The sequence below is a fragment of the Octopus bimaculoides genome, chromosome 19 (genome assembly GCF_046866305.1).
Source record: "Octopus bimaculoides isolate indiv1 chromosome 19, ASM4686630v1, whole genome shotgun sequence".
Classification (NCBI taxonomy): domain Eukaryota; kingdom Metazoa; phylum Mollusca; class Cephalopoda; order Octopoda; family Octopodidae; genus Octopus; species Octopus bimaculoides.
In genome coordinates, this window is record NC_142946.1 from 48495315 (window position 1) to 48510502 (window position 15188).

The 15188-nt window shown below is 35.3% G+C and overlaps 1 protein-coding gene across 3 annotated transcripts; it reads left to right on the forward strand.

The window, feature by feature from the left end:
* Positions 1 to 278: 278 nt before the first annotated feature.
* On the forward strand, positions 279 to 13159 carry LOC149131860 (uncharacterized). 3 transcript variants are annotated; one of them, XM_089337603.1, is made up of 3 exons: positions 279 to 301; positions 8880 to 9084; positions 10894 to 13159. In XM_089337603.1, exons 2-3 carry the CDS (start codon positions 8882 to 8884, stop codon positions 10976 to 10978), a joined length of 288 nt encoding a protein of 95 aa, XP_089193729.1. In that variant the 5' UTR covers positions 279 to 301; positions 8880 to 8881; the 3' UTR covers positions 10979 to 13159. The 3 variants fall into 3 exon arrangements, with proteins under 3 accessions (XP_089193729.1, XP_089193728.1, XP_089193727.1); XM_089337602.1 differs by lacking the exon at positions 279 to 301 and adding an exon at positions 1381 to 1466; XM_089337601.1 differs by lacking the exon at positions 279 to 301 and adding an exon at positions 2310 to 2384.
* The last annotated feature ends 2029 nt before the right edge of the window (positions 13160 to 15188 follow it).

A 15188-nucleotide genomic window follows, 5' to 3' on the forward strand; every position in this document is an offset into this window, starting at 1 on the left:
CATGCATGCATACATACATATACTTACATACATACACACACGCACACATAGACACGGACACATACACATATTGTGTGCGTAAATACGAGTGTATGAGGTTATGTACGTTCTTCAGAGGCGGTAGTAGGGGAATAAAATATGGCCACTGCTCTCGATTGCATCACCCCCAAACTGAAGCACCTCCAATAATAGAGAGCAGTCGCCATATTTCATTCAGTAACTACTATCTCTGAAGAGCACAGGGTTAGATAAGCGGGCTGTTATCTAACACGCCGTTGAACCCCTAGCGCGAAAACGATTGGTAAGATTGGCCGTAGCAGGTATATAATGGCATATGCTTCGATTAATATACGCACTCTACTAACAAACAACATACGAATGCCTATTTTTTCTGACTCATGGATTCTTAAATTATATATATATATATATATATATATATAAAGTAATATTCGGAGCCACTTTAACATGGCTGTCCGTTCGAGTTGACTCAATCGCGATTTTTTAACTCCAAAAGGACATCTCCTTTAGCTGGTTAACGATGCACAGCTGCGTCCGAGAAAATTGCGAGCAGGGGAGCGAACTTTACCATCTCCTAGCGACGGAACCAGTAGACCAGTCCTGGTTTCGGGCTATTTCTGCCACTCGTCAGTACTGGCCACCTCGTCTGCTAGAGATGATAGCAGCTCGCTTCTCCCTGCAACATATATATTTCAAGTGAACACAGTCGCTGATTCTGCTACAAACAAAAATGCTGGTTCTAAAATCTCTCTAAGAGATCAATGCAGTAAATTGTACTGACAGGTAATATTAGTAGCTGCTTGCAATTTTATCAGACGCAGCTGTGCATCGTTAACCAGCTAGTGGAGATGTCCTTTTGTGGTTAAAAAATTACAGCAGAGTCGGCTCAAACGTTTAGCCATGTTGAAGAGGCTATGAATATTACTTGTCAATACAACTACTGCGTTGATCTCTTAGAGACATTTTAGAACTAGAATTTTTGCTTATATATATTAAAAATGGGGAAGGCCGGTTTATGGGATTGACCTTAAGTTTCCCGTCCATAAAAGGTTTAGTTTTATGGCGTATCGCCAGATCCCCCCCCCCCCCCCGTTGGCCCAATATATATATTGATATAGACAATAGAAAGCAGTCGCTAAAAATGGATATATATATATATACGTATACACACACACGCACACACATGTATATATACGCACACGCATGCACACCCAAAGATATATATATATATATATATATATATATATATATATATATATGGTAATCTTCAAGTTTAGGGGGATAAAAAAAATAAATAAAAATATTCAAGGGAAGTAACTGAACGTCTTACCAGTATTCTCCGTACATCTCTGTTTATAAATAAATCACACACGTGATTTGATTGACGTTAGGGTTAGGATTAGGGTGTGATTTATTTATAAACAGCTAGAAGAAAACGGATAATACTGGTAAGTCGTTCAGCTATTTCCCTTGGATATTTTTATTTATTTTTTTTATCCCCCTAAACTTGAAGATTACCTATATATATATATATATATATATATATATATATATATATATATATATATATGTACTCACACACACAGACGTTACAAACATGTGCATAAATATATAAACATAAATAAATAAAAAAAATAACCACATACGCATATACACTTTCACGCACGTTTTGGAATATATATATATATATATATATATATATATATATATAAGGAGAGAGGAAAGGAGAAAGAAAGAAAGAAAGATAGAGGAAGAGAGAGAGTCAACAGGTGAGATCCAGAGATGCTCAATAGAGAAAACACATTTTCTTATTTTTTGTACTCCATTTAAATCTGTTCTGTAAATATATAAATAGCTGTATGCTAATAATACACGGGCGTTCATCTGAATATTTTCAGTTTTCCTTTCTCTCTCGCTTTTTTTTCTCTCTCTCTCTCTAGAGAGAGAGAGAGAAACAGAAACTAATATCTACGAATATCCAGTTGTTTACCTTTCACTTTCAATCCGCACATTTGTTTTTACCACATTGCCCACCATCTTATTATGTGCAACTTTCGAAAGATAACTTCATTAAGATATTTGAAATTTTATATTAGAAATCTATTTTTATACTAAACTAAAAATAGTTGGTTTCCGAGATGAGAGTAAAAACTATTTTTAGAACTTGATAACAATAAAGCGTTGTAGGTGTTATGTAAAAGTAGAAACGGATAAAATTCTGAACGTTTCGCTCATTGTATTTTGACATTTCATGAGTTCGTGGTCATTTCTCATTTCCGAGTCGATATTTTAATATACTGCATAACAATCAGTTGAATTTACCTGTCATTTAGATCAAACAGAAATATTGTTTATTTTTCAAGAAGGTAAGACATCAGCATTTCTTAAATTTTTGATTAGTTTAAATGAAAATAATGATTTACGACAAACATTGAAATAGACTCTTGTACACCACTATGCGCTTTTTTAAGTGAAAAAAAATGTGATAAGTACAAACATTTTATTGATTAAAATAGCCTACTCCACTTTCACTAAGTCGTTTGTTGATATTCCCTGCTAATTAGAATGTTATTATTAATACGTGTGTTTTGGATCTAAAGAGAAAATTACAAAACTGAAATATTTGTTTATAGTTGGTCAGGTAAATTTGTGACCTTACCAGAGTGTTTTCACTCCAGAAGGTTATAAATCCATGTGGATGGACCTCCCTTTAATCAGGTAAAAAGAAAGAAAAGAAAAAGGGGGAATATAAGTTAACATAGTGGGATAAGAAAATGAGAAATAAAGAGCGAAGATGGAAATTGATAGAAAAGAACTGTGAATAGATATAGAGGAAGTGTAAAAGAGAAAGAAGCTATTAAGGTCAAGAAAACAAGTTGGAGAAGAAGCGTTGGTGTATCAGGAGACATTTGTTTAGTGAACGTCCAGTTTATTGGAGTAACAGGAATATTGATATTTATTCGTCCCAAGAGAGTCTTATATTTACCCGAGGAATTTTTATAAAACACATCCGTTAATTAAATTTGTTTCTATTTTACTCATAGTTGGTTTATTTGCTAATGAATGAAAATATAATTGCTGTTAGTTTTCACAAAATAATGTAGATAGCTTGTAAGAATTTTTTACGTTACTCAAAATCAAATTGTAATCTTTTGGAACTGTAACAAACATTTAGCTTAACGCGTAACTAATATTAATTTTTATGAACAGAATTATTGTTTTACCACGCAAATCATTTTATTTCATGAGATTTAATATACAAATCTTGTAAAATAGCAATGAAATGCAGTCAGTAATATTAACAAATATTTTTTAAAGGAGAGGAATTTATCATTTTGTAGAAACAATAGTAATATTTGAGAAACCAGATTTGTACTTTTATTGTCTTACTAGCAGAAATACCAGGCGTTGCCCGAATTGAAGATTCAGGGAGTAAATGTTATAATATTGCAAAGCAATTTATTTAACTTATAATAAATCTCCAGGAATTAAATAAAAAATTTTTCAATCTAGTTTAAGACAATTTAAAAAAAAATTCTTGTTAGAATATTTTTTCAGATTTCTCTGAATCCTAAACCCTAATAGTGACCCAACTCCTACTCTGAGATCCGGACGCCAATTCCTGAGGATTATTCTTTGTGTAGACTAGCTGTCTGCTACGTTTAAAGTACACACTTTTGGTGGAAAAAAATTGAAAATGAAAAAGTACCACTAGATACATATTTTGAAATGAATGGAATAAAAATGATAAACACTTGCAATTTGAAAAAAAACTGATGTTGAAAATATAAAAAATACGTAGCAGTTTTCAGAGAAAATAGGAAAGTTATGTAGGACAATTTTCCGATACTTTGTAAAGCCATATTAAAGCACCAGACATTGCTAAGTTGTACTATTACACCAACATGGAGCACTTAGGTTCTTGCAAAAAATAGTCAAGAATCTTTTTTAAGTCGTAGCCCAGCATCAGATAAAGTTTGTTCTTGTGATTTATTTAAAGACCTGGCAAAACTGAGTTTTACCAGAAACTGCAGCCTTTTGAATACAAAAGGTATTTATTTCTGTGTCTGATGGTATCAAGAGTATTCTTTATATGAAAACATTTTCTCCAATAGAAGAACCAGTTAAAATAGTGGCCTGAAGAATGTGAGGCATCACTTTTTCTACCACCGGTCTTGTACCATTATCCAGCCAAGGCTGGTCAAGATTCCGTAGTAGCATTATGATGACTCTTACTTTTGATTGAAGTGGCTTGGTAGGAGCCCAGGGGGTTCTAAAGGATTTAAGAATTCAACTGGATAGTTGACAACCTCTGCAGGATCTGGAATTGAATCTGAAGATTTATAAATCGTTGTAATTCTCGAAATGCGATCCAGTTGCATATTGTTTATGCTGCTGACAGTGATATTTTTTTGTGCCAGTATTTCCCTTTCACATACGTATGGTTCTGTTGATTATCCTGGAAATCTGGAAATACTTTTGCTATTAGTTCATTGGGCGGAGACGGACTATATGTAATCTGAACCTTTCTCCCCCTTATTTATTAATTTTTTTTTACGGAATCCCACGTTTTAGGCTATGGAGATTCCGATTCTGAAAAAAAATTGTTTGAAAAATTTCAATCCCCCCCACCACCAAGCAGGCTATTTACATGCTAGAAATAACAGCCAAATCTCACAAAACTAGTGTTAGGGTTAGGTTTAAGGTTAGGGTCAGGGTTAGGGTTAGGGTTAGGGTCAGGGTTAGAGTTAGGGTTAGGTTTACCATGTGGATCTATATAAAAACCGGGGGGGGGGGGATCGAAATTTTGAAATTGAGATTTAAAAAAATTTTTTTTCAGAATCGGAATCTCCATAGCCTAAAACGTGGGATTCCGTAAAAAAAAAAAAAATAAGGGGGGAAAGGTTCAGATTACATATAGTCCATCTGGACCGTTCATTGAATGATGAAACTGATGTGGAGATGTATCTAGACAATTATTTCTATATAGTCTTACCCTACTTTCTCCGGGTTTCAATAAATTTTTAACAAATTTTTCAGACAAGTTATCACCCCATAGTGTGACCCTTATATTCTTAGCCAGGCTCATTCTTATGTCTCTACAAATATGATGACTTCACGCCAGCCAATTAGCCCATCCACTTCAGTGCCCTTTAGTTTTACTGGCAAAATCTAGCAAAAGTCTCACGATAATACACTTCTATATTTAAGAGATGGGAAATTATGTACATTATTTACATTTGACGGATATTTGTCCTCATCTTGTTTGTTGTTAACACAACGTTTCGGCTGATATACTCTCCTGCCTTCATCAGGTATTATTATTCAGGTAACTGCCTGGAATCGTGCTCGGAATCTTGGGGTTTAGTAGCCCGCGCTCTTAACCACTACGCCATATACCGGTGGGCACTAGTTTTTGATGGAGTTTCTCTATGTGTCTCCAAATCCACTCACAAGGCTTTGGTCGGCCCGAGGCTATAGTAGAAGACACTTGCCCAAGATGTCACGCAGTGGGACTGAACCCGGAACCATGTGGTTGGTAAGCGAGCTACTTACCACACATTCACTCCTGCGCCTATTTTGGTTGTTATTTCTAGCAAGTCGAACAACTACACAGATTCCTACATTTTTCTCACACAAAAAATACACACACATACGTACATATATCTATATATGTTATTTTTTAATCGTTGATTTTAACTCGTTGAGTGATTGCACCTGGTTTTTTTTTTAACGTGACGAAAAGGAGAGAGAGAGAGAGAGTGTGTGTGTGTGGTAGTGGTGGTGGTGGTGTGTTGACGATCTGAAAGACAGCTTGTGTAAACTTACCAACCCTCCTATCACTGCATATCAGTTTGTTACACCCCATCCCTTTCCTTCTAACCCTCAAATATCTCTGACCTTCCATTCGGGTTTTATAAGTTTTTAGATATGTATATGTGCTCCAGCCGGGCGCACTCCTACGACTGAAACCATTATAAAAGAATAAAAGAATGCGCGTGTGTGTGTTTGAGTGTTTCTTAGTGGACAACTGTTGTCAACTTACTAAGCCCCCCCCTCTCTCTCTCCTTAAAGCTATGTATTCTTCACACTCCCCTCCCCTTTTGCTTCCTCAACGTTCTGTTACTTACTTATATGTATATGTATTGTTGTCTATGTGTGTGTGAGCGAGAGAGAGAGAGAGAAAGTGTGTGTGTGTGTATTTACGTACGTATGTATGCAGCGTCCATCATAATATATTTTCATCTTTCACCAAGCCCCGCCCACTGCATGGAAATTTCCAAATTGAAATTCCACAACTTAATTTTTACCTTACCCCTTTCCTCCCATTCAGGTTCAGTGCAACTCAGCCCACACCTCACACATTCAGTATATCACAGCCAAATAGCCGAACGATTGTCTAAAGTTTTATAAGTTATAGGATAGAGAACATGATAAAAGTTTAACTAAGGTGTTCAAGCTGTTAAATGTCACATCGATTATTCAGATCTGTGGCAGTAAACAACACTGAGTGACAAGAATGGTTCTTCACACATGTGATAGACAGGACATATTTTCCTGGCGTCCACACGTCATATCTGGTTAACATTTCACTTGCCCCCCGCCCCCTTTTTTTAAAAAACTAGCAGAGTAACTAGGGGCTTAAGAAAGGAAAGCTTTATGTTACTCAGAATGTATGAAACAAGAGCTAATTAAAACGTTTGAAAATTAAAAATATGTGTTGGACAGGCAAAGAGTTAAAATAGCAGTGATTTTTGAGCAATTTCTGAAAAGGTAGTAAATTTTCACAAAACTGCAGTTGTGTCAGAATGTAACCCTTAATGAAAATTTAGTTTGTAAATTAGGATCGTTTTGCTCTGAAAATTGTGAATGCAAATATATATAAAGTTTGCCAAGTTTTTAGAATTGGGAGAATAAGATATCAAAGGAGAAGATTTTTGAAAGGATCTGAAGGAAATGTGGCTTGAAGAGATTGAATTGAAGAGCATAGAACCCTACACACGTTGAACATCTGTGATTGAGCAGACCAGCAGCAACCACATCTGTTTATCGAAGACGCCATTCTCCAATGTGGCCTTGCATTTTTAAGACATTTGATAGAGCTTTGGCTGGTTTTTCTCACAGGTTAAACAAACTGTGTTGGTTTGTTTGTGTTCAAACGAACCAATATATAAGAAGCCTGTTATATCAATAATCATAGAGAAGTCATCATCATTTAATGTCTGTTTTCCATGCTAGCATGAGTTGGACAGCTTGACAGGAGCTGGCATGGCCAGTGTCCAACACCAGGTTCCATAGGCCGTTTTGGCTTGGTTTTCACAGTTGGATGCCCTTCCTAACACCAGTCAATTTACAGAGTGTACTGGGTACTTTTTATGTGACACCGTTTTTTTTTCTGCTGCTTTCACAGATTCTCAAGACTCTGTCAACATCCATTTCTATTATTATGAATTTGAATTGGAAACTTGAGTGATAGTGAATCTTTCTTTAGCTGATTACGCAACCATGGATGCCACCCCTATGGATGTGCTGCAGTTATTCTCTTGTTGGAGCGTGGTGATCCTGACTGTTGATCTTTTAGGCTTCCTCCACTTAGCACCAATGTAAGAAACACTGTTGGTTCAGTGGAGCTCTTCCGCTACCTCTTCACAATCCACCATACTGCAGTCCCATGACTTAGCCGTATTTCTGGCAGGGTGGCTCAACGGGTGCTATGCCTTACCAAAGGGCAACCCATAGTTATGCAGAGCTTGGTCATCACTCCATGAGGCATTTTTAAAATACCCACATATGTGGAGCCATAACCAGCACTTTTTACTGTTAATAAAATAATTAGGATGTAGAGACCAACTCCAGCATGAAAAACAAACGTTAAATGATGATGATGATGAGACTATAAAGTTGTGAGTATAAAGATAGTTACTGAGATTTTGAAAGACTTGGTTTAGATTAGTGTCACAGCTAGTTATTCAGCTAATAAACCTGTGCTAGAACCTAATAGTTTTAATGGCTAGCATAATGGTACTGTTAACAATTGCTACAATAGTAAAAGATTTGCAGTAGAAAGAGGCAATTACAGAAGTGTCAAGATAATGGGACAAGGGAAGGTGGTGGTGGTGGAAAGTCTTAGGAAAGTGAGTACAAGATGGCACATGAATTGAATGTGGTTTCGGTTTGCACCAGGATTACGTATATTTATTGTAAAACAAAGACTGCAAAAGCAAATCTATTTAGCATTTGTTGACTTTGAGAAGGTTATTGTATGTTGTCAATGCATTGATTCCATTTCAAATATGTCAATCGTCATTTGAAAGAGTTATAAATTTATATATGAAATAGAAATCATATTGTTGTGTGTGTGTGTGTGTGTGAGGGGTCGAAGTGATCCCAGAGCAACAGGAGATGAAGTGTTTTGCTCAAGAACACCATGCACCATCCAGTCTAGGAATTGAAACCTTGATGCTATGATTGTGAGGGCAACACCCTACACATACACGTATCATTTAACTTAACATCCGTCTTCCATGCTAGCATGGTTTGACAGTTTTACAGGGTCCAATGAGTCAGTGGTCTGCATTGAGCTCCATTGTCTCTGCTATGGCATGGTTTCTATGGTTGGATGTCCTTTCTAATGCCAACCACTTTACAGATTATACCTGATGCTTTTTTACATGGCACCGACACTATTGAAGTCACCAGGTAACTCTCACGACAAACTTCTCCCCTTCAAATAAGTCAGGGTGTAGTAGAGAAGGGTGGAGGCACATGGCCTAGTGGTTAGAGCAGCAGTAATACAAAATTCCTTTAGAAATTTCTGTTTGATGCAATTTTTAAAGTTTTCTTCTTTCGTTCTGTTGTAGATATGGACACAAACAATGCTACTGACCATCATTATCACTTCAAGCCACATGTCACAGATGGCAAGAGTTTTCTTAATCACTTGAACCCTAAAGATCAGACACTTTTTGTTGCTCTCATTGTAATGGCTATTGCAGTTCCATGTATATTTCTTTCTGTGTTTGCTTTACTATGTATTCGAAAGCACAAAGAAAAGAAAGCTCGGAGGTAAATAAATTTTAAATTTCCCTTTTTAAAATGTTTAAAATTATTATAATCAAAAATCCTCATCATTTAATATGTTTTCTGTACTGTTATGGTTGGATGGTTTGACAAAATAATCTACATGCTAAAGGGTTAATTATATTTAGAGTAGCATTCTTCATTATTTGTAAAAATATTTACTGACTGGCCTTTGTAGGGTTTTCGAGCAAGATCGTTGCCAGTGCCCCTGGACTGGCTCTTGTGCGGGTGGCACATAAAAGACACCATTTCGAGCGTGGCCGTTTTCGTGCGGGTGACACGTAAAAGCACCCACTACACTCTCTGAGTGGTTGGCGTTAAGAAGGGCATCCAGCTGTAGAAACTCTGCCAAATTGGATTGGAGCCTGGTGTTGCCATCCGGTTTCACCAGTCCTCAGTCAAATCGTCCAACCCATGCTAGCATGGAAAGCGGACGTTAAACGATGATGATGATGATGATGATGATGTTATACACTATAAAAAATGATGGGAAATGATGGGGTTGTGAGGCAAAGGAAAGGAAATGACTTCAAGTTCAAGCAAGTATAGACTGCTGCAGAAAAAGATACTAAGGAAGGAGAAGGCTAAGCATTATATCACAGTTGTGATATATTGGTGTGTAATAACTTATTTATTATGATGGGATGTAATCTTAACCAGGCATAGATAGCCTTTTTCTGAGAAGTGGGCTGCATGAGACATGGTTCACCATCAGAAAGGCCACATTACTAACCAATGTTGTTTACCTTTTGCAAAATAGGTAGGCCATTCAGAAAGTCCTACAGGCTACAGTTTATTCCCGACTGGTCTAAAATGCATATGTGATGTATGCACTATTCTTGTTAGTTAAACATTACTCCAGCATAGGATAGATTTCAGTGTTGAATTTACTTAAAAGCTGTTCAGTGTTTAAATATTTTGCATCTATAAGAGAAACCCCCAATCTTTTTATTGCACTCTTGGATGCGTAAAGGTAAGAAATATTGTTATAATAGATACAACCCTACTATAAGGTTGTAGTCATTATTTCTATAATGTTTCTCTACTGTCAAAAAGGTCAATTATTTTATTTGTATTTCTTAAAGATCAGTATCGTAAATGTTCTATTTTTAAATGATTTCATTGATATTTGAACTGGTTAATTATCTCTAATGAATGGCTGATGCCATCCTCTTAAGTGCCTTCACACATCCAATACATGTAATTTTAATAAGAGTGTGCAGGATTAAATCTAGAGAAAACAGAGCGAAGGAAAGGTCAATATCTACTGGGTTGACGAAATGGTTGTTGGAGATAAATTTTTCAAAACGGCAAAGCGCGGATTCTGGTCCAGCAGATTAATGATGGATGAATACCATAAGTAAACATTTTTGTCAGAAGATTTACATGCCAGATACACTCTTATGTGAAGGGCATTTACCCATTAGCATGTAAACTAACTGTATCTGCCTTAAATATTCTACCTGTTTTTTTGTTCAAACTGGTCAGATCTGACCTCTCACACCTATCCTACAATGTCATTCTAAAAATAAACAATCATATCATCAACATCCTGAAGATACAAGGCAATGCATGGTAATTTGAACTGTGAAAAATTTCAAGCATTGAACAATAAATTGCTGTCCTAAACAGTAGAATATAAAGATGTTCCAGGAAGATGGAATTTTGATTTTCTGGAAAAGATTGACTTCATAGTATTCATAAAGATGTTTTCATGCTAATGTGTTGTAAACGTAGCCTTTCTAGGCTAATAATTTTCAGATGTTATTGTAGCTTTTGTTTTATTTGTTGTAGGGCGGAGATGTTGTTACATAATGCTCAGGGAATTGCAGTTGATGATCCTCGACGACCAGAAATGATTACAGACCATCGATACTAAATTGTAATTTTTAATTTCCACTTATAATACCATTGATATTGGTATGGATATTGAAAAACATTTTTCTTTTATTTAAGACAATATAGAGATGATTCCACCAATCTGTTGTATGGCAGCTAAGGTTTCCACTTAACCAGTTGCATGTCATATGAACCAGGGCTCCCTATTTAAATTGACAAATCATTTGCTCTGAGAAGATGTTTCTGAAGTCAAAACAGTTGTATCATGAAGGAGTCATGGTAGCCATTGACAACACTTGTACTGTTACATCCACCACATACCGAACAATATGAGTGACCAGGCTGAAGATGTTCAACAAAATTTTTTGATCATAGTTTATTACTAATTGCATCCACATAGTTTCAGGTTCAGTCCTACTGTGTGGCACTTTGGGCAAGTGTCTTTTACTATAGCCCTGGGCCAACCAAACCAATGCCTTGTGAGTGAATTTACTAAACAGAACCTGTGTGGGAGCTTGACCTGTCTATGTGTGTTTATATATATGTATAATATATATGTATATATGTGTGTGTGTGTATTATGTATGTATATGTATGTATGCATCATGTCTGTTTGTGTTTGTCCCTCTCCCACTGCTTGATAACTAGTGTTGGTCTACTTATGTCCCCACTTGGAAAACGACCCCAATAAAATTAGTACCAGGCTTTACAAAATGAAGTACTGGGGTTCATCTGTTCATCTGAAAACACTTTAGTGTGGCGCCCCAGCATGGCCACAGTCTAGTGACTGAAACAAGTAAATGATAAAAGCAATAGCTAAACCAAAAGTTAATAATTTGTATGTGTGTGTGCTTGAAATGGCTACCATGATTTTACCGAGATGCAGTTGAAATAGTTATTTATTAAAGCAAATTGTTTAACTGATTTCCAAGGATGTGTACATTTCCTATAGGTTAAAGTTCATATTCTAATGTTAATAAAACAAAAAACAAGGTGGTGGGGGAACAATATTCTGTAGATGCAAAGTATATTATTTAGGCTTTATATTAAAATAAATGGTAAACTGTATCAAATGACCGTCTAAGAAATAATCTGTAAACTTGTATTAGTTCTAGAAAAGATTGATATTGTAGACACATTATTCTGTAGCATTCAGAAAGAGAACCGTTATCATGCCGGGCGAAATGCTTAGTGGTATATCGTCTGGCATTACGTTCTGAGTTCAAATTCCGCCAAGGTTGACTTTGCCTTTCATCCTTTCGGGGTCGATAAATTAAGTACCAGTGAAATACTGGGGTTGATGTAATCGATTAGTCCCTGCTCCCAAAATTTCAGGCCTTGTGCCTATAGCAGAAAGGATTATTATAATTATTATTATTATTATCATTATTAAGGTGGCAAGTTGGCAGAATCGTTAGCACGCTGGGTGAAACGCTTAGTGGCATCACGCTCTGAGTTCAAATGCCACCAGGGTTGACTTTGCCTTTCATCCTTTCGGGGTCAATAAAATAAGTACCAGTTGAGTACTGGGGTCGATGTAATTGACTTATCCCTTCCTCCAAAATTTCAGGCTTTGTGCCTAAAGTAGAAAGGATTATTATTATTATTGTTATTAATTAAAATAATGCTTAATAGAATTCACAATTTCAAAAGTTTTGCTACATAGCATTGTGGAATAAATCTCATAAATTATATTGAAATAGTTAACAACATTACATTAAGCAAATAATAATATTTTACTTGACAATTTACTCATCTTCCTCCCCACTCCCCTTCTCTCATTCACAGATATATATATATATATATATATATATAAATATAAATATTTATATACTCTGCTCTTTGATTGCATTTATCAATATATGTATATATACATACATATATATATATATTCTCTACTTTTTACCGTATGCCAAAAGTATGATTCTATATGCTAGCTAGAGACGGCAGTTGAGAAGGTGAGCTAAGAAGACAAACAACTAAGAAAGAATAAAAAGTCTTAATCTGACAGTTCCAACAGTTCATTTTATCATTTGATATTTTTTTGTGAAATGTTTTCTACAAAAATGGAATCCTAGATTTATTTTAGATGTAGATTTTTAATTACAAATCACTAAAGACAATATTATTATATAAACATATTTAATATATTGTAGTGAAAAATTTACATTTTGTAATGAGATTTGAATGTTATTGTTTTGGAATAAAATATTATGCACAGTTTTGTCCTTTTTGTTTTATTATTACCTCCGCCTTCGCTAAGGCGGAGGTATTGTTTTCAGCCATGTTTATTTGTTTGTTTGTCTATGGACAAGATATCTCAAGAACCACTGGATGGATTCAGATGAAACTTTCAGGGATGTTTGGCCTCGTGACTGGCACGAACTCATTAGATTTTGGGATTGATCTGGTACCAGACAAGGATTCTGGATTATTTGTTATATTTACTTTACATGAAGTATTACGATCTTATGTTGACTTTCAAGTCTTTCTCTGATTATCTCCCTTGAAAGCATGCTCATGGTTTCCACGTAAGCTATGGTAGTATTGCTGTTTCCAAATTTTTTATTTTCGTTTCTCTATTATTAATTTTACTTGCGTCTCTATTTTAGTAGAAACTGATGGATAAAGAAATCAAACTACATAAAGAAACGGCAGCAAAACCGTTCAGAAATTAAATAACACTAACATATTCAGTAACAATAATAAATTTAATTTATTTTCAACAATTTTTAGTTTTACCAATTTTGAAGATATTGCTCCTGTTTAAAACCTCTTACCTACTTGACAATTGCATTTCTAGCTCTGCCTTGAAGGAAGCTTTACTTCTTGGACTCACATTTTTGTGCACAATGATGTTAAACCTCTGTTAACAGCACCGTATTCTGGTCCTTTCCATTTTCTTTCATGCACAGATAAATTTTTCACTATTGACCTTAATGGTTGTAAAGACACTATATCAGGGGATAGACTAAAAAAGAGCTTCATAGAGAAAACTGTCCTTGTTCCCATTGCAGACAACACACACACACAGCGTTACAATGACAGCTTGCACACCCACCTTCACATTCCATGACTACCATTGGGATTGATCAGGTACCAGACAAGGATTCTGGATTATTTTTCCGGTTTTTTTACTTAATTTTTGAGAGCAGTCAGGTTCATTTTTAGTATTCTCATTTATGAGAGCAGTTGAGTTTATTTCAGATATTCTCATTTTAAAAATCATCTCTGGCTAATCGTTGAGAGGATGTTGATGTTGCCTTGGTGGAGGTTTGCACTCTCTGAGTGCTCTTCTTATTTTTATTTTCAGTTTCTAAAACAAATTTGAGTTCTATTTTTCTGGATGAAGTGTTCTTTAATTTTTCATTATCATCATCATTTTGATGTTCACTTTTCCATGTTTACATGGGTTGAATGGAATTAATTGAGGCAGCTTTTCCATGGCCAGATATCCTTCCTGTCACGAACCCTCACCTATTTCCAAGTAAGGTAATAGTTCCAGTCATGACTTGCATAACAGTGATGCTTGTTTACAGCTACCACACCATGTCAAAGCATGGAGACAGTAATACATACATGCACATGTATACTTATAAATATATATATATATATATATATATGTATACTATCGGCTTCTTTCAGTTTCTGTCTACCAGATCCACTAATAAGGTTTTGGCCAGCCTGAGGCTGAAGAAGTTACCTTGCCCAAAGTGCCATGCTGTGGAACTGAACACAAAACCATGTAGCTGGGATGCAAGCTTCTTATCACATAGTTACATCTAAGAAAAATGTGTTCAGATATCAGAACAAACTTGTTTTTTCATCATTTACCTTAATGGTTTTTGCTTAGGATATTAAGAGCATCACAAATTATAGAATTTAAAAAAAAAATCATCTCAAAGTTATTTTCTGTTTGAAAGGGGGGATAACCAAACTTTACAATCAGTCCAACTACCAGTCTGAATTTTGCTTATATTTAGTGTGTTATTCATGTATAATGTATACCTTTAATTATTGCCTACAAAATCCTGTAATAGCTCTCATATAATTCATACCAACTTTCGTTAGTATAGTGTATAATCAGATTTATTACAACAGCTTAAGATATATTGATAAAGTTCATGTTTCCTAATCAAAATATAAAGTAAATTGGAAAGTGACCTTAGAACTTTACCAGTGTATGCCATCAAAGGACATCTGCTGTAAAATTAACAGTGTGGAATTCTCATAATCATTTTCTTTTCTAA